Source organism: Prunus mume, linkage group LG1 (assembly GCF_029339155.1).
Source record: "Prunus mume cultivar Tortuosa linkage group LG1, ASM2933915v1, whole genome shotgun sequence".
Taxonomy (NCBI): domain Eukaryota; kingdom Viridiplantae; phylum Streptophyta; class Magnoliopsida; order Rosales; family Rosaceae; genus Prunus; species Prunus mume.
In genome coordinates this window covers 13,930,432-13,950,038 of record NC_142698.1, presented here as the reverse complement: position 1 = coordinate 13,950,038, position 19,607 = coordinate 13,930,432, and the positions used below count along the sequence as shown (strand labels likewise).

Below are 19,607 nucleotides of genomic sequence, written 5' to 3'. Positions count from 1 at the left end.
GACCTAATTGGCTTGGGTATTGGAGGTATTCAGTTTTGGGGGAAGGGGGAAATTGAAATTCTTCAGTAGTCAACTTTCCGGAAAATTAAAGAAGTCTTTTAATTCATAAAGGATGTACTTGTCTATGTATCATGTTTAGAATCCATAATTCAAACAACTTGAAAAATGACCAGTATGCATGTTTGGATTTACTTTCACAAGTTCACAACTCACACAAATGACCTGACAAACAAGTATTCCAATGGGCAACGGACCCAGGTAGGCAGACCAATGAATCATACCACCAAGACATTGAAAAAACACATAGGAATGAATGATGGAACCTTATCAAACCAGAATTGAGGCAAATCTGGTAAAACCTATTTTCACTCTCTTTCAGAAGTATCTCGATACTATATATACTCAATATTGATCGGCATCACAATTTCATATTTCTCATTGCACTACAAAGGAAAATAAAACTTACCCCACAGAGAAACAGGATCATCCTATCTAAACCACTTATATTAACTCAGGATGGCCTTCATATGTAGCCCCAGTAATTATATTACCATCAACAACACACGCCAACAAGGTCTCGGGTTCCACCCAATAAGCACCTGCAGCAACAAGTACAGGTCTGACAGCTGGGAAGGCCGTACACTTCCTACCTTTAACCGAGCCTGCAGCTGCTAGGACAACTTGCCTATGGCAAACCGAAGCAGGTGGCTTTCAGGAGTCAGAAAAATTTCTCACCAATTTTAAAACCGACGCATCCAAAGGAAGATATTCAGGTGCCTGTCCTCCTGGTATTATTAATCCATCATATTTGTTAAATTCAATGTCATCAAATGTTCCATTGAGTGCGAAATTGTGACCACGTGATTCAGAATAAGTCTGCAACCAAAGAAAAAAAAATAGAGAAAACCAAAAAACATATTAAAACAAAGGGGGACCAGAAAGACATGTAGCATTTGAAGATTTGTAAATTAAACACAGATCACGATTCAGCAAACCTAGGTAGCCCATTATCAGATTATTTTCACTTAGAGACGAGGGCACTAATGCAATTTTGTCTATTGAACATGCTGTACGCAGTGATGTTGGAGCCAAGAATTTGTTCACGCTGTCTTGTCCCCAGAACTCAAGCTCAATACAGGTTGGTTCTCTAGCTCAAAATGAATGAGAAAGCACTAACAAAACTCCTAACATGTGTTATTGTTTGAGCTTACTTTAGTCTCGCTGTCCACACAACCTAGAACTATAACCTACGGATTGCTATTTGTCAATCTAATAGAGTGGCTCTAATCAACAATAAAACTTATTCATTTTTTCTATAATTAAGGCTACCGACGATTGACTGATGCAAAAAACTAAACTTGAAAGCGTGATGTTCGTTCGTAAACTTGACAAACTAATTTCCAGTCCCAACAGATTCCAAATTTTAGAGGGAGCAACATAATCCCATATGTGAGAATTGTAAGCACTTCAATCTTTGAGACAAATTTATTGTTTTGGGTTTACAAATTCAAGTGAAGTAAGCATTCAATCTTCAATCTAATTGAGTGTGCTTAATTACGGAGCATGGAAAAGACCAATTGACAGTGCTCTAGTGATGTATAATGAGGCTAAAGAAAACGATTTTCATTAAAGATAGAAAAAGGAAAAGGCAAAAGAAGCAGAGGTGGGTGACCTGGTGAGCAGGAGAAAGTTGATGAATGGCTGTGCGGCAGATATCACCAGCTTTCTTGCCAGGACAGACGGCATCAACGGACACTCCATATGCCTGCAGTGCTTGAAATGGAACCATCGCCTCGTAGTCTCAGACGGATAAAGAAATAGAATATGTTAAAACGTATAGCTGCTATAAATAGAATATCTAACAGTGGAGCCGCCTGGCTATTCGCTATATAAATAGAGAATAGCCGGCCGGCTAACTATATAAATAGAATATCAAATAGTAACGCTGCGTGGCTATACTCTATAGCTAAGATTCCACTATACATAATATATCTCCTTGAATTCATTCGAACACGACCATCTTCTAGCCCCCCTCTCTCGCTCAGACATAACCGGCGACCTCTATTCTTCAATCCTCGTCTACCTCTCTCTCGCTCATAGCGCCATCGTCATCTCGTCCCTGACCTTGGAGGGCTTCTTTTTTTTTTTTTTCTAGGCGCTAGCGCCTGCCTAGACTGCCTAGCCCGCCTAGCCCCAACCTATCCCGCCTAGGCCATTTATTCTGTAATATTAACCATATGCGTGAGTGTGTTCAAGGATTTAACTTGTAAAGAAGATTTCCAAACAACAACAGATGACCCATAGAAGTTTCATGGAGTTATCACAATGGTGGCTCTTGGCCAATAAGTCTCATGGAGATGGTGTTATCACAATGTGCTATTTGCATTAGCTCTTTATCTTTTCTGTTCTTTTTGTTCATGTCTTGTTTTGATTTGTCTCTGTTACGTGCTATGTTTATTCATTTTAGCACCTCTAGTAGTCATTTTCACCATTAAAGTATAAAGGTTTTTGCTTAAATATCGGTGGCTCAAGGCTGGTTTTGTTAGTTTCCATTGATTTATATCTTTAAGATAATGTCCCCTGTGTCTATTTGCTTGATCTTACAATTTGCAGTTATATTTTTCTACTTGAATCCTAGTGCTAGTTCAATTTGACTGAGACCTTTCAATTACATTTCATGAATATTAGTACCCACTTTATATGAGTAGGCTAGTTATTGTTTTTATTTAGTAAACTAGGCTACAAGTACTACTTACCTGACATAGTATCTTTTATTTTAAACATCTTTATTTGCTGATGGTAACCACTTTTCCAATTGAAATCTTCTATATAAATGTTATGGGATACATTTCTGAATGTAATTTGGGAAAGCGTGCCAAATGGTTGTGCTATTCATGATATTTTGATGCTTGTTCACAGAATTTTGACTTATGTGTTTGTTCTAAAACAATTGGTTAACGTTGTTGCATCTGTCTTGTAGCACTGCTGTGGTTGCTTACTGCAGCATGAATCAAGACGGGGAGGCCTCAGACTGCTAAGAGAGCAATTGAACAGGTGGAGAAGTGACTCTCAAAAGACTGGTGGCCAGAATACTATGACGGCAAGGCAGGGAGATATATCGGGAAGCAAGTGTGGAAGTACCAGACCTGGAGCATCTCAGGATATTTGGTAGCTAAACTGATGATCGAGAACCCAGCCAATCTTTCACTGATCTCTCTTGAAGTGGCAGCAGCATACATGATGCATTACAGGTACATGAGATTTTTCTTTACCCATGAATGGTGGAGGGAAACTAGCTGATTAAACTAATTGAGTTGCAGTTTTGTGATTCATTAACATGATTTGCTAGTATGCTAATGAGATATACAGCCTCTGCATTTTCCTTTTCAGATTCTTAATATCTGGTTTTGAATAGTAAATGGTCTATAGGCATTTTGAAAAGTAATGCAACATGGCCATTGTTCTGCTTACCAATTATTTGGCTAAGTATTTCAAGCTTTTATGGTGGGAATTTGCTTCCTATTTTCCTGCCAAATTCATAGGTGTGCAAATATTTTTCTTTGTGTTGTTGATAAAATTATTTTTAAAAATGTGCCAAATTGTGATTTGGGGAAATAAGTAATGTGAGAAACAATATATATATTCAAAAGGCTTGTAGCTCAAGTGGTTAAGACAAGTTTAGATTTGTTTTCCTCTCAATATATAGTCAGGGGCAAAAATAACTATATATAATCACTCTTAAAAGACCTCGACGCTCAAGTTGAGATTTGAATAAGTGTCAAAGTCTGTACTTTTACTCTTTGGCTGCTGATTATGGCTTTGAGCCCAATGCTCTCGACCCTGTATATTCTTTGTTCTTCAGGTGATTTCTTTCTGTAAAATTACTACTGGATCTTGTTAAGAAACGGTAGGGAGAAAATGAAAATTTGTCTTGGGGTTGCAATTTTCTCTTCTTGGTTGCACTTTTAGTTCAAAATTTTGGGGTCTTTGGATTTTGGGTTTGAACTTGAGTTGCTAGTTGTGGACCAAATTTGGGTTATGTGATTTGAACTACTTTTGTCATACGACGTCTCTCCTGTTGCCATATCTCATTATCAAAATGATAATGTGAACCAGTTTGTGTAGTGGACTGCTTATAGGAGTGTTCATGAAACTAGAACTATATGCTCAAAGGAATAGTGACAAATTTTCCGAGTTAAAACTTAGAAATAGGTGCAGACATGAAAGGAGTTCGTTATTGCAAAGTACCTTGCCTGCTAGAGGTGATGTTGATTGTCATTTTTAAAAATTTGTTGCTTCTGTCTGTAAGGATAGCATGTTGGCCTTTGAAACAGATTATGGCTAAGATTAGTGCTGAGGTATTATTAGGTGGCTAAAGACTAGATTGTGTAACGTGAAGCATGTTTTGTCTCACCATCTATATTATAAGGCAGGATGCCTTTGGCTGAGCTGAGATTCTTCTCTGTGTTCATGTTCCTTTTTCCTCTGTCTTAGAAAACTTTCAATTTCTTCATTGGTAATTGGCGATTGTCTTAGGTTCTTTTGATAGATATCGGTTTTGTTCAATAATTTCTATACTTGGTGTACGTCAAGTGTTTCGAAGGCTAAGTGCACAAAGTTGTGACGGCAGATTAAGAGGGTGACAGAGTCTGCTGAAGGTTGAGTGAAAGACTTCATCTTTGGATCAAAAAGGCAACCTGAAAGAGAAATCGAGAAGCTGGCCCTTAACAGTGCAAACGAATATCATTAGTCTTTTTAAAAAATGAAATAAAATGAACATCCTTAGTTAAATAGGCAGTTAACAATGTATTGAGAATGATTCTACTGTTCTTGTTAGTATTATGTGATGATATTTGGACCTTATGTGGTGATATTTCATGTTTTGTTTCATTTCATGTATGATTTTCACCTTGCTGTTGAGATAAAACCAAATTCAGTATGGATATTATTCTTGGGCATTTGAGCAGTGTTTTATAATTTTGGAATCCTTTGCATTATTTGGAAATTGTCACATAATGATAGAAATTCTTATTAGATTGGTTAACAGATAGTCCTATTCAAAAAATTAACGACACATGTGAATGTTGTCATAGGTATGCATATGCAATTATCAATTAGTATTAATTGTATTTTTTTCTCTTGCGGTACAAGATTATACATATACAAATAGAAAATAGATGGTTTCAACTAGGAATATCTTTTAAAGAAATATTCTTTTTATCTACTACTGAGGGGAGTGAAGGTGAAGACATATATCTCCAATGTCCTCTCCTTGACCTCCTCTGTTTACCGGAGTAATTATTCCAGGTCATTCCGGCAACAAGTGCTGTGAGAAATGATTGCTTGGAAAAGGGTCTCCGATAGATGGAAGGATGGGTTTAATTACTAGTGAGAGTTCAGAAGTTCAGAATTTCTGGTCTTTGCAATTTTTCAGTATGTTCTAAGTTATCAGAATTTCTTCTTTTAGGTGAACAACTTTATTCATGCAGACATGCATCCTGGAAATATCCCTGTCCGGGTGGCTCAGAGCAAGTCTTCTCGGAAGCGACTCTTCAAACCAAAGCCTCATGTCATTTTCCTGGACTTAGGCACGACTGCTGAACTCTCTTAAAGTGATAAGAAAAATTTCAAGGCTGTTGCTCTTCGTGATGGGTGTACTGCTGCTGAGTGCACACTCAGCCTATCTAAGCAACACAAGTACCCAGATCCAAAGCCTTTCATTGAGGTAAAATCGTGAGGCAACTTAAATTTATTACTAGGAATGATTGGGATAAGGTTGTATTAGATTTTCCTCAACAGTTCTGGAGATCCGTTGCATTTATCTTGTGTGGGTTGTTCCTTATTAAATAACTTGCAAGTTTGATATTTTCCCTTTAAATATATATTCCTCCTTTATGCAAAGAAACAATTTCATATTAGAATGCTTTTCAATCCAACTTCCCCTGGTAATACTTTCTTGTCTTAAAAGCATGAATTTTGTCGAGCACAATTGAAATATGTGATATATGTGTAGTATTCACTCATTTTTTCGTTTATTCATCACTGTGTGTGTTGTGGTTGTAGACAAATGCAGTTCCTCAATGATGTTATGAACTCAGGAAGCTTCTGCTACAAGTTTCCTTCCTTAATCTACATTCTGTATTTGATTTTATTCTATATTTGGCCAAAGTTTCTAATCTTCTTCTTTTTACAGCAAGTCGAGGAGGCATTCGCTCCTTTTTGCAGTCACTCCATCGTCTCTTAGTAGTAGTAGGACCAATTCCATGGCTCGGATAAGGCCAGACTACCACCACACGTTTGCTTCATTTTCGGTGTCTCTTAGTAGTAGTAGGACCAATTCCATGGCTCGGATAAGGCCAGACTACCACCACACGTTTGCTTCATTTTCGGTGTACAATTCTCCGGAACCGAGCCATAGAATAGTAATTCAATCATCACAAAGTTAGAATATGAGTCAAGTTGGTATAGTTGTAATGTATTCATAGACCAATGGATTCATTTTGTTAATTAATGAAATATCTGAGATCAGCGTAGTTCTAGAACTTTCTCCCTCAGTTGTTTCGATTCTCTCATTTTCTGTCTATCCAAACACTTGTAGTTGTGACTTTCATCATTTCCAATACCCTATGCATCAAATCATCGAGTATACCCACAAAAAATAAAGCAAAACACAATGAAGCTGAGCTGACCCTGCATTCTCACACTAATTAAATATGTTGTCTTTGTGTATAACAAAGAGCGATCCAGACTGTCCAGTGCCTGCTACCTTAAGCAACAAGAAGTTCGGAATTTCGATGCAGACTGCATATTAAATTCATGAAATTTATAAAACAAGCAAGTTTTTTCCTTTTCTTTTTCATGATATTTTTGTGCACTTCAATATTCACTCCCTTGGCACGAGTTTGTGTGTATGGAATTAGTACTTTTTACAGAATTTTATTCTCACCCAACTTACATATAGATTGTTACAGTATTGATTTTTATATAACAAGTTACAAAACTAATAAGTAGAGTCAACATTCTAGTGTGCTAGACAATCATAATTGCGTCGAATCAGCGACCACCCGAGAGGACTGCGGACTCTGCAGCATATGATGAATGTGAAAACCCCTTGCCTGGAGAAGAATAATATGACATTGCAAAATCATCAAAACCTTCATGGTGAGCAAAAGTCAAGCCATTTGAAGAGAACCCAAGAAGAGAGAGATCTGGCAAAGCAATTTCACCTTCCAAATACTGCACAACCTGGCGCATGCTTGGCCTGGCTGTAGGCTCTGAATGAGAGCACAACAGCCCAAGCTTCAACACCAACTCCACCTCCTCGGCTACAAATTCAGAACTCAAGTTTTGATCTCTTGCCTCAAGAATGGCCCCTCTGTTCCAAAAAGAAAACACCCAATCAACCAAAATCAAATTCTGGTCTGGACCTTGTGCCTCTATTGGCCTTCTTCCACAAGCTACTTCGAGCAAAAATGCCCCGAAAGCAAACACATCGGTGCTCGTTGTGGCCCGGCCTGATCTTATATGCTCTGGGGCTAGATACCCAAGTGTTCCAACTATATGAGTAGTTTGAGGGTCTGTTCCATGGTCATATAATCTTGCAAGGCCAAAATCTCCTAGCCTTGCATTCAATTCACTGTCGAGTAACACATTGCTGGCCTTCACATCTCTGTGAATCACAACTTGTTCCCATTCTTCATGAAGATAGAATAACCCTGAAGCCACACCTGTGATCACTCTAAACCTCTGGCTCCAATTGAGAGTGACCGTAGGGCGGTCATAGAGGTACCTGTCCAAGCTTCCATTAGGCATGTAGTCATAGACCAAGAGCAGCTCCCCTTTTCTTCTGCAATAGCCCAAGAGTGAGACTAAATTTCGATGGCGAAGCCTGCCAATACTCGCAATTTCTGCAACAAATTCCTTCATCCCCTGTCGCGATTCATGTGAGACTCTCTTCACAGCGATCTCAATTTTTGAGGAGGGTAATATGCCTCTATAGACTTTACCAAAACCCCCAGTCCCCAAAAGCTCATTCTCCTTAAATCCTTTTGTGGCAATATATAAGTCTTTGTATTTAAACCTTTGAGGCCCATACTCAAGCTCCCAATCTTCAAGTAATTCTGCAAACTTCCTCTTCCTTCTTATGAAATAAATTAAACCTAAAACCACAAGCAAAACCAAACTCAAAGACATCACAGGCACACCAACGGTCAAAAAATTAGATATTTTTTTAGGTCCTATCCGGGGCAGCTTTGGAAGTTGTGAGAGAACAAGTCCTGGAGCCTGGCCATTCATCTCAAAGCTCCATCCTAGAACATAATGAGATGTGTAGACTGCGCCAGCAGTAGAGGAGAAGCCAACATACATGGTCGTATTAAGGACCGTGGAAAGGTCATACTTCGAAGATAAGAGTGGAATATGGGGTTTATCAACATTGATTGGACCCAAAGTGACATTGATTTGCTTCTGGATACCATCATACTCCACCCAAACTTGCATTGGTTGACCACTGATGAGGGTCAAGTTTCGGAAACCGCCATTGTTTAGAGCATGATATCCCGCTGGAGTTGAGTTCACTGAGCGCAAACCATTTATATCAATCCCAACATGGTTGTTGTTGATGTCGCCAAACTCGGGGTTCTGTATGGGGTCAAGCTCTACAGCAAAAATATGGTTGCTGGCGTTGCCGTTGTTGGTTTCATTGAAAACGCCCAGGTACTGAATTAGAGAACCTCCAGGGAGACCTCTTGTAGGAGCAATGACAAAGGCAATTCCTTGGCCACCCAAACGCAGTCCGAATTCGGATCTGATAGCGAACACAAAAGTAGTAGAGAAGGAGAAAGCGGTAGCATTGGATGAGTTCTTGAAGGTTACTGGGTTGGGGTAGAAGGCATGGCCGAGTACAGTGTCATTTCCAGAGTCATTTGTAAGCTTCAGAAGGCCATTGGATGTGACCTGGGCTACGCCATCTAGGCTAAGATTAGCAGACAGGAAACCATTGTAGGTGAAATTGAGATCTTCAGCTGCTGCTAGGCTTACTAGTATGACTATAACAAGCTTGAAAAACATGGCTATTAATTTCAATTCTCTACCGAAGACTATGAACTTTCAATACGTAATTGAGTTTAAGTCTTACCACGGATATAAATGCATTAAGTCATGGACTATACTCACAGCTACACTACCAAAGAAAAATCTAAGTCTTTTATTTATTATTATTTTTGTTTCTGGTCAAGGAAAAATCTAAGTCAATGTAGCGGGCTCCGAGGAAAAAAAGAGATACTATTATGACTTCCTAATAGCATCAATTAATTTGCCAAATAAATGGGCTCAATTAATTGACCTATGAGATATTCTTCTTGTCCACGTGACATCTCTTGTGATTCGAAGCTGGATTATTTACTCCCACAGCGGACATTGTCACAAATTAACAAGAAAAAAAATATAGAGTAAATCAGAATCATACAAGTGGAAAATTCTTATTCAACTAGTTCAAAATCTGCATTCAATTTCCCTTCTAGAGATACATTACTGACCTTCAATTTCCCTTTCAAGATAAGTCAACAAGATAAGTATTACAAGCTTGAAAAACATGGCTATCCTTGATTCTCAGCCAATGCCTTTCTGAACATATCCTTCATTGCGAGTCTTTGGATACACATCAAGTCAACAACTGGACCCATCAAAGAAAAATCTAAGTCAATGTAGAACAACTTGACCGTCATACAACTTGACCGTCATTGTCACTAATTAGCTTTTATGTAGAAATTATGGACACTAACCGTTAGCTTGTGTGTGAAAGTTGGAGGTGTGAGACCAGGAAATATTCACTTAACTTGTGAAGACTGCAGCTTGCAAGTTCCAGGCCTTGGAAACCAAATATGATTAGCTTGGTTAGTAAGCCATCTACTTGTATAAGTTGAAAACCAGAAATTTTTTCTCTCATTCTCATATTCTCCCATATTATATGTTAAGAAAACTTGACAATTCATATTTCACAAGAGTAATGCTAGACTTACCACATTTTTCACAAGGGTAATACTGGGTCTGGGCAAGGTCCGGTTTGGCCTAATTCTCAACCAAAACTAAAACAGAATTGATATTGTTCATCCTTCATCCGATCCAGTCCGATTCGGCCCGGTTCTCAGCCAAGACCCTACTTTTACAATCACTCACACTCGTCTCCCACTAGTGTTATGATCAATTCTATAGATACAAAGGTACAAGACTCTCCGACCCCATATTTTAATCACTCACTGTTACCAAAAAGGAGTAAACAAGTGTCCCGATATCAAATTCTTTATGCAGCAAAATGCCAAATTTATTTTTATAAAATGATCATATACCGAAACAAAAGCAAACAAGTTCGCAATTTCCATGCAGATTGCCACAATCATCAACTAGTGCTACAATATTGGCACACCAGTAAGTCGATATATATAATGTAAATTCAAATTTCCCAAAGACATCAAAGAAAACTTGACAATTACAAACGCACAACAGAGAGAAACCTGTGGCCAGTCCAATGCTTCAAAGTGTACTTAGCTGGGGGAGAGGTCTGTCGTTTCCTCGACTAAATTTTGAACCTTCACAGTGATGCAAGTATACTTGGTTTAAGGCGACGGAGCCAAAATAGTTGGAGGCAAAAACATAGAAAAGCTAGCGTCTAGAAGGTTCAAGAATTCAATCCTGCTCCTACAACAACGTGATGTACCAAATAGAAATGCAGGTTTCTGCCAAAACCCATTCTCTAGAAAATGGCCAGAGATCTGTTTTGACATCGGACGATGGTGAAGGATCTGAAAGTTGAGAACTTGAGGAGGTCTGCCGAGATCTCCTCCACACTCATCCAGTAATTACGAGTCCAAGATTCGGCCCGCATTCCGGACCCAACCGACTGCCGCCTCTTAAAATTGCTCCTTTTTCCCGTTCTAATTTTTTACTATTTATTAAGATTAAAATTTCCATGTCTGTTTTCTTATATAAAAAATAGTATCAACAACATAAAAAAGATATAAAAAATAGTATAATACAAAACATCCATTTTCTATGCAGCATTGATTTAATGTAACAAGCAACTAGTTGCAAACTAATAAACTAGAGGAAACATTCAAAGCTGCATGTATATATGTTCTATGCCTCGTGCATGGCAGCTTGGGTGAGAATCTTAATTGATTGGCCTCAGCGACCACCTGAGAGAAGTGATGACTCTGGCGCATATGACATCTCCTTGCCCATAGAAGACGGATATGACATTGCCGAATCATCAAAACCTTCGTGGTGTGCGAACTTCAAGCCACCAGAAGAAAGACCAAGAGATGATAACTCCGGCAGTGGAATGTCACCCTCTAAATAATGCACTACTTGACGCATGCTTGGCCTAGCAGAAGGCTCTGAATTAGAGCACAACAGCCCAAGCTTCAACACCAATTCCACCTCCTCAGCTACGAATTCTGAACCCAAGTTTATATCTATTACCTCAAGAATATTACTTCTCTTCCAACAAGAAAACACCAAATCAACCAGAACACCTTGTGTCTGTATTGGCCTTCTTCCACAGGCAACTTCAAGCAAAAATGCCCCAAAAGAAAACACATCGGCTTGCGTTGTGGCCCTGCCTAATCTTGCATTCTCCGGAGCTAGATACCCAAGTGTTCCAACTATACGAGTGGTCTTAGGGTCCTTTCCGTGGTCATATAATCTTGCAAGGCCAAAATCTCCTAGTCTTGCATTAAATTTTGAATCTAGTAATATGTTACTGGCCTTCACATCTCTGTGAACCACAACTTGTTCCCATTCTTCATGAAGATAGAACAACCCTGAAGCCACACCTTTGATCACTCTGAACCTCTGCCTCCAATTGAGAGTGACCACTGGTTGGCGGTATAGGTATTTGTCCAGGCTTCCATTAGGCATGTAGTCATAGACCAAGAGCAGCTCCCCTTTTCTTCTGCAATATCCCAACAGTGGTACTAAATTTCGGTGACGAAGTCTGCCAATGCTAATAATTTCTGCAACAAACTCCTTCATCCCCTGTCTTGATTCATGTGAGACCCTCTTCACTGCAATCTCAGTTTTGGAGGAAGGTAATATGCCTTTATAGACCTTACCAAATCCCCCGGTTCCCAAGAGCTCCTTCTCCCTAAACCCTTTTGTTGCCATAAATAACTCTTCATATTTAAACCTTTGAGGCCCATACTCAAGCTCCCAATCTTCAAGCAGCTCTGCAAACTTCTTCTTCCTTCTTATGGCATAAATTAAACTTGAAATTGCTAGCAAAACCAAACTCACAGACGTCACAGGCACACCAACGGTCAAAAAATTAGATATTTTTTTAGGTCCTATCCGGGGCAGCTTAGGAAGTTGTGAGAGAACAAGTTCTGGAGCCTGGCCATTCATCTCAAAGCTCCATCCTAGAACATAATGAGATGTGATGACTGAGCCAGGGCTAGAGGAGAAGCCAACATACATGGTCGTGTTAAGGACCGTGGAAAGGTCATACTTCAAAGATAAGAGTGGAATATGGGGTTTATCAACATTGATTGGACCCAAAGTGACATTGATTTGCTTCTGGATACCATCATAATCCACCCAAACTTGCATTGGTTGACCACTGATGAGGATCAAGTTTTGGAAACCACCATTGTTTAGAGCATGATATCCCGCTGGAGTTGATTTCACTGAGCGCAAACCATTTATATCAATCCCAACATGGTTGTTGTTGATGTCGCCAAGCTCGGGGTCCTGAAAGGAGTCAAGCTCTACAGCAAAAATATGGTTGTTGGCGTTGCCGTTGTTGGTTTCATTGAAAACGCCCAGGTACTGGCTTTTAAAACCTCCCGGGAGCCCTCTTGTCGGAGCAATGACAAAGGCAATTCCATGGCCACCCAAACGCGGTCCCAATCTGGATCTGATAGCGAACACAAAAGTGGTAGAGAAGGAGAAAGCGGTAGCATTGGATGAGTTCTTGAAGGTTACTGGGTTGGGGTAGAAGGCATGGCCGAGTGCAGTGTCATTTGTAAGCTTCAGAAGGCCATTGGATGTGACTTGGGCTACGCCATCTAGGCTAAGATTAGCAGACAGGAAACCATTGTAGGTGAAATTGAGATCTTCAGCTGCTGCTAGGCTTGCTAGTATGACTATAACAAGCTTGAAAAACATGGCTATTAATTTCAGTTCTCTACCAAAGACTCCGTGAACTTTCAATACATAATTCAGTTTAAGTCTTACCACAGATATAAATGCAGCTACGCTACCAAAGAAAAATCTAAGTCAATGTAGCGGGACTTCGTCAAACAACTTGACCGTCATTGTCACTAATTAGCTTTTATGTAGAAATTATGGACACTAACTGTTAGCTTGGTTGTGAACGCAATAAATGTTGGAGGTGTGACACTGGCGGACTAGGAATTTTTTAGAGGAGGTGTAATGTTTTGACCAGTGTATATATGTTTAAAAAAGTATAATTCACTCAAATACTCGTAATGAATATTCTTCTTCATTCAAAATTAATATTCAATTATATATGTATTGGAAAATTAATATTTAATTTCCCATGTCAATTCTCCATGGGGTCCAAATTCTGCATAATCTTCGTGAGTTCATATGGATGCACTCCACCACACTCCAAACATCTCTCGATTAATTCATATGGAAGCCAATTGAAATTTTAAATTTCAAGTTATTAACAGATATAGATAGATAGAGATAGGGAACAAATTAATGAATTGTGGTGGGTTATTATCTTTAAAGAAGGAATTTTTGCGCTTTGTGGGGACTGCCGGTGGCATACGGTGGTGGAGTGACATGAAATTGACCAGGTTGATGAACTACACAGGCCCAGTGGGCCACAAGGAAAGCATACCTACCCAAGGCCCCACAGAAAACTACAGCCTTTGTTCTTCTTCTTCAATTTTGTTTTTCCCTCAGTAGCGCAACAAAGAATAGAAAAGAACAAGTCACTCAGTCATTTAATCAAACACTTGGTGGGCAACTTCAAGACAGTCCAAAGGGGCAACTTCCGGCGACTCCAAAGCTTAGTACACAATGTGGTACAAAAATATGGTAAGTCTAGCATTTTCTATTTCACACAAGAGTAATACTATTCTTACCACATTTATATACAACATTTTCATACCACCTTATGTAGCACATGAAGTGACAACCACATCAATTAAAAAGTGTCAATAAATCATAAAAGAAAAGAAAATGTTAAATTAATTTAAATTGATGTGACTGTCCACCTCATATGGCACATAAGGTAGTATAAGAATGTGATATACAAATGTGGTAAGAGTATCATTATTCCTTCACAAAGACATTAAGAAAACTTGACAATTGCAAACGCACGTAGGTACGGGGATAGAGAGAAACATGTGGCCAGTCCAATGCTTATATATCTATGACAATTTTATACCTACAATATTGAACTTTTTTATGAAAAAAAAAATATGGAAATTTATTCAATATAGAAAAAGGGGTATACCAGGCCAGAGGGACATAAAAAAGACAGACATTAAGAAACCAAAAGCCAGGAAGATCAGAAAAATACAATGAAAAGGCTAGTGATTCACATGAATAACTAGGCCTAGGCACAGTTTGGGTCGGCTTGGTTCTCAGCCAAAACTAAAATTGGACCGTTACTGATCATTTGGCCCAGTTCGGTTTGAATTTTAACAAAAATGCCAAAAAAAATAATAAATTCAGACCAACTTGAACCAATTTATGTTCGATTCAGTTTCGATTTACACGGTTTGGACCGTCTCTAAGCCCAATTAATTTCTTTCCATTTTTGAATTCTAAGAGCTTCAAGCCCAACTAAATTATATTTTTGGGCTTACAAACCCAATTAGCCCAATCCCCATCCAGCAAGCAATAAATAAAAAATTCACAACTAGATCATATATGGGTTCAGACAATTATTTTGTATATTTATAAAATTTATTATGACCTGATTCTTTTGTATTAATTTTGAGGCCCGTTAGCTTTGATTTGATCATCACTTAATGGTCAATATTGTAGTTTAATACATTTTGTTTTCAACAACCATTTGTGTCCGTTTGGTATACTTACTTTTGGGAATTATTTGGTTGATCATGTTGGGCAATTATTGCCTTACTCTACCGTTGGATTTTTAGGGCATTTATTTTGCCTAAAACGATTTTAAGACCCAACCTCGAATGGGAGGGAGCCAGCTCCTATAAATACCTTTTGAGAATAGCCACACACACACGCACACACAAAAAGAGAAATGAGCAGAACGTTAGTAAAATTGGCACCTTTCTTCATTATTTTCTCCTCCACATTCTTGAGTTTGTGTTTCAATTTAATCTCTTGTTATCAAGGGAAAGATTCGAGTTGTTTATCCGATCCAAATATAAGTGTACGCATATTGTTGTATTCTGGAGGGTAGGCCGCCATACAACCTTGCTCACCAAGACATTATCTTTGAGGGGCGAAATCTACTGTTAAGGACAGTGACTACACGCCTTAACCTAAGACTATTATTCTACTCAAGTATCAATGGAGACCAACTTCTACTTCCCAAAAGATAAGTATTTTGCTGTAATTTCATTGATTTTATTTAATCTACTCTATCAATGTAAATTACAATTTTCTAATAATTATTTCATACGATGTTTTGTAGGAAAAGTAGCATCCATAAACCAAATTTTCCAACAGAATTTATGGACACTATCATGTGGCCGCTGCCAGCCACCTTACCCAAAGTGATTGGTTCATATAGACTGAAACAAAATCTTCATTGAATTTCCCATCTAGTAATACATTACTGACCTTTGACATTTCTGTGAGCCACAACTGATCCCATTTTTCATGAAGAACGGAAATTTTATACCTACAATATAGAACTTCTTTCTTTAAAAAGATAACCTTCACTACAAGAAAAACAGGTATTAGTGGCCACTCACTTTGTCACAGTAACTACCCTTTTTGGTCACTAATGCAATAAGTGTCCAAATATTGGTGGTCACTGGGTGGTCACTAGAAGCTGTCACAAATTCTATTTAGTGGCCAATGTCAACTATTGGTCACTACAACACAAAGAATTAGTGGCTATCCCTGTCTGGTCACTAATAAAAACACTATTAGGGACCACAAATTTGGTCACTAAATGGCTTACAATTTGGTCACTGAAACTGGGTCACGTGCCCACATTAGTGACCTACTAGCTTGGTCACTAATGTTTTTCAAAAAACTCGTAACTAATTAGGTTTACCTCTCCATGTTCTCTATTTATTGTATTACAATATGAAATCACAATTAATTTCTTTCAAACAGCGTTGTAGATAAAATTTATAGCATCGAATAATTCATTGCATTCAAAAGCAATCCATATATCTAACATTCTTCCAACAAATTCACAAGATGTCTCAAAAACAAAATGCTACATGTTTAAGTTCAACCTAAATGTCAAGTGCTTCCCAAAAACAAATAACATAAGATTCATCACTGGTAGATTGTCTTCTGCCCTTTATCCATCAGACCTGCATCAAACAAAGAATTATGTCAGTTCTTACTTGGGATGCACTAAACCGGGAATTAACTAAATGCAAGAATAATTAAACTCAAGAGCTAGCAAGCGCATCTCTAATTAATTAGTCGCTTAAAGTTTATCAGTCACTTGTCTGAAGTAACTGGAAATTAGGAACTCATTGATGATAAAGTGGAGGATAACTGGAAATTAGGAAATTAGTATATTGTGCAGATTGCAAAAATTGTATTGTAGTAAGATGAGAGTTATAAGCTAACCTCATTGATGATGAAGTCGAGGATAACTGCTATAGCAATCTTTTTACTAGTGCACTGAACAAAGTAACAAAATTAGATAAGACATTAGCTTTTACTACACTAGGCCCCATCCACACCCACATTCAAATCTACCTTGAAAAAATTATCTGGGAATATTGAGACAATGACTCAATGCTGTCAACTTGTATTTGGATGCTGGTCAAGATATGTTTCCAACTGCCCTGTTGCTGCCAAGATAAGACCTAGAATTGCAATGTCACAGATGTCAAATGAAGTACAGAGACTTAATGACTTGATAGAGCATCACTGAATGTAAATGGGAATTGTAAAGAGACAATCCGTAATGTACTTCGAAACAAGCATGGCCCAAGTTCTATATCAAACACTAGAGATACAGCAGAGAAACATGGTAATTCAAAGATGCATGTTGCAGCATACTTGTTTGTACTAGTACCTAAAAAGAGAGCTGAGGGCTTCCCAGGCCGTGATTTAAATTCTGGATGAAATTGCACTCCTACATAGAATGGATGGCTTGGAAGCTCTAAAATCTGCAGAACAGAAAAGTAACACAAATCATGTAAAAAGTCAAATATTCAAATTCAATCCTTTTCAGTAAATGGTAAGAAAGGATTGTGTGCAACTATAACCAAGTAAATTCTGACAAATGCTCACTACAAGTGAGCATAAGACCAGCAGAAAACCCACCTCCATTTGCTTCCACTGTCATCCTTCCCTACAAATTTTAGGCCCGCTTCTTCAAGAATTCCAATAACATCTGGGTTCATGACGGAATCAGACCATGTCCACCACATAAAGGCACTTGTGAAAGATCATGTTTCACCTGAATTAAATTACAACCAACCTCATATCTATGCCGATGCCGTTCATCCACATACTCCAAGTTAAGGTACCTAGAAATTGATAGCAATACCAGATTACGAATGTTAAAAGTGGATGCTAATAGTGGAAAACTAAGAAGTTTCAAAGTGGTGGTCTTCTGGGATTAGTTTTGATATAAGCAGTCACAGATACAACATATAGTTGAGATGTAAGGAAAGACTTCCAGCAAAATAATAAACTAGCCAACAAAGTTGAAGAGTTTTACAGTATAAATGCAATAAAGGTAAAAGTTCAATTGCATGTGCCATGGGTTCTTCCAGACCGGCAGTGTTTGAACACATGGCACCTGCATCAACTTTACTGTATAAATGCAACAAGGTAACTGAACTAATAATTTGAATTTTCAGTAACAGACAGGTTTTCTTGAACCCTATATGCAGACATAAAAGAACGAACTATCACGGGAAGAATGATGCAGCCATATGTATTTCATAACTGAATAGGATAGCATCACCATAAATTTGTACCTTGGGCATAAAAACTACAACAGGATTTGGTGTATGTTCATCGAACTCTGTGCTGTCCGCCCTTTCTAAACTCAAAACCTAAAGCAAGTAATTAAATTAGGGCTGATATATGATCTTAAAATTAGAAGAAAACATGTTAGTGAAAGAAATGTCGCTTACGGACCTTGCGAACTCAATCACGGAAGTCTGCATGCCCAAACAAATCCCAAGATAAGGAACATTGTTCTATCTGGCATACTTTGCAGCTAAAATCATACCTTTCACACCACGATCTCCAAATCCGCCAGGAACCAAGACGAATGCAGCATTCTGCAAATGTAGAATAGATCAAAACAAAATTACCCAGACCCTCAACTATACTGGCGAGGGGATGATAATGTAGCACTGAGGTTTCCAACTTTGGGTTTGGAAGAAGACCAGATAGAAGAACAATCAGTTCAAAGGACCACATTTCCAAGCTGTTTAAATTCATGGTCAACTGCATTACAGGTAGATGTATGAAACTAGCCTAAAGCAAACAAAGTTGGTCAGAAAATCAATGGATTGTGAAATTCAACACAATATATAACAGTCTAATCAGGACATGCGTTGTTTATATCAGAACATGTCCACTGCAAACTGAAATTCACACAAGCAGTACATAAAAAAATGCAATAATCAGAACTGAAATCAAAATTGAACCTAAAATCAAGCTCTGCCTGAGTACCAAAAGAAAACCTAGCTGATTTAAGGACACAAAGTTTTGCTTAAAGCCTTTATTTATCAAATCAAACCTAGAGAACTAGGGAATTCGGGAATAGAGAATCAGACTCAGAGTCACAATCGTACTCAAATGAAATCAAAACTAACATTGAAAGCAAAGAATAGAAAGCTCACATGATATTGGGAGAAAACTTAGAAATCGAAACGACAGAGATGAAGAGGACAATGCTCGTCGAAGAAGACGGTCTCGCTCTCTCTAGTCTCGCTGGTCTCGCTCGTCGAAGAAGACTCTGGTCTCTTTGGTCTCGCTCGCCTTTTTTTTTTTTTGCCCTTTAGATGCTTTCGCTCTTTTCGCTCAGAACACGCGCGTTTTCAAAACAAAAAATAAAGTTTAAAAAAGTTAATTGGTCACTGATGTATTAAATAACATAAGTAAGGCTAGCTTGGCATATGTGTTGGTCACTAGCTTTATTTTTTGAGTTGTTTTTAGTGACTAATTTAAATACTGGTCATAAAATTTAGTCATTAAAAAATTAAAAAATATGTCTTAATCAATTTACTGACCGTGTAGTATTATTGGTCATTAAATTCACTGTATTTGTGACCATTATTAATGTGGTGACAAGGAAATTGGTCACTACTGACCTTTTTTCTTGTAGTGCTTCAAGGTACGTATATACTGTATGATGAAAATTTCTTCAATATAGAAAAGACAGAAGTTAAGAAACCGAGAAATCCTGTGAAAGGGCGGATGATCCACCACATGAA

The 19,607-nt window shown here is 38.2% G+C and overlaps 2 protein-coding genes, 2 long non-coding RNA genes and 1 pseudogene across 5 annotated transcripts; 1 reads left to right on the top strand and 4 right to left on the bottom strand.

Moving 5' to 3' along the window:
- Positions 1-306: 306 nt before the first annotated feature.
- On the bottom strand, positions 307-1,847 carry LOC148921067 (uncharacterized). Its single transcript, XR_016123501.1, has 2 exons — positions 1,673-1,847; positions 307-876 (listed from the first exon to the last, which is right to left on the bottom strand). It is a non-coding gene; the product is annotated as an uncharacterized LOC148921067 (long non-coding RNA).
- Positions 1,848-5,187: 3,340 nt separating this feature from the next.
- On the top strand, positions 5,188-6,542 carry LOC148921066 (uncharacterized). The gene is made up of 2 exons (XR_016123220.1): positions 5,188-5,725; positions 6,194-6,542. It is a non-coding gene; the product is annotated as an uncharacterized LOC148921066 (long non-coding RNA).
- Positions 6,543-6,907: 365 nt separating this feature from the next.
- On the bottom strand, positions 6,908-9,145 carry LOC103338941 (L-type lectin-domain containing receptor kinase IV.1-like). 2 transcript variants are annotated; one of them, XM_089043968.1, is made up of 2 exons: positions 7,227-9,145; positions 6,908-7,115 (listed from the first exon to the last, which is right to left on the bottom strand). In XM_089043968.1, exons 1-2 carry the CDS (start codon positions 9,067-9,069, stop codon positions 7,054-7,056), a joined length of 1,905 nt encoding a protein of 634 aa, XP_088900094.1. In that variant the 5' UTR covers positions 9,070-9,145; the 3' UTR covers positions 6,908-7,053. The 2 variants fall into 2 exon arrangements, with proteins under 2 accessions (XP_088900094.1, XP_016651105.2); XM_016795619.2 differs by having other exon boundaries at positions 6,908-9,145.
- A 1,882-nt stretch (positions 9,146-11,027) lies between these two features.
- On the bottom strand, positions 11,028-13,211 carry LOC103338949 (L-type lectin-domain containing receptor kinase IV.1 pseudogene; annotated as a pseudogene).
- A 3,074-nt stretch (positions 13,212-16,285) lies between these two features.
- Positions 16,286-19,461, bottom strand: LOC103338960 (uncharacterized). The gene is made up of 8 exons (XM_089043936.1): positions 19,014-19,461; positions 18,301-18,645; positions 18,138-18,215; positions 17,472-17,681; positions 17,225-17,318; positions 16,903-17,012; positions 16,771-16,824; positions 16,286-16,505 (listed from the first exon to the last, which is right to left on the bottom strand). Exons 4-6 carry the CDS (start codon positions 17,580-17,582, stop codon positions 16,948-16,950), a joined length of 270 nt encoding a protein of 89 aa, XP_088900062.1. The 5' UTR covers positions 17,583-17,681; positions 18,138-18,215; positions 18,301-18,645; positions 19,014-19,461; the 3' UTR covers positions 16,286-16,505; positions 16,771-16,824; positions 16,903-16,947.
- Between the last annotated feature and the right edge of the window lie 146 nt (positions 19,462-19,607).

Coding starts and splice junctions, on each gene's coding strand:
- LOC103338941 (XM_016795619.2), bottom strand. CDS start 9,069: ATGTTTTTCAAGCTTGTTATAGTCATACTAGTAAGCCTAGCAGCAGCT.
- LOC103338960 (XM_089043936.1), bottom strand. CDS start 17,582: ATGTGGTGGACATGGTCTGATTCCGTCATGAACCCAGATGTTATTGGA. Junction 17,319..17,471: donor GTGGAAGCAAATGGAGGTGG/GTTTTCTGCTGG, acceptor TCTGTTCTGCAG/ATTTTAGAGCTTCCAAGCCA. Junction 17,013..17,224: donor GCCCTCAGCTCTCTTTTTAG/GTACTAGTACAA, acceptor TTGCAATTCTAG/GTCTTATCTTGGCAGCAACA.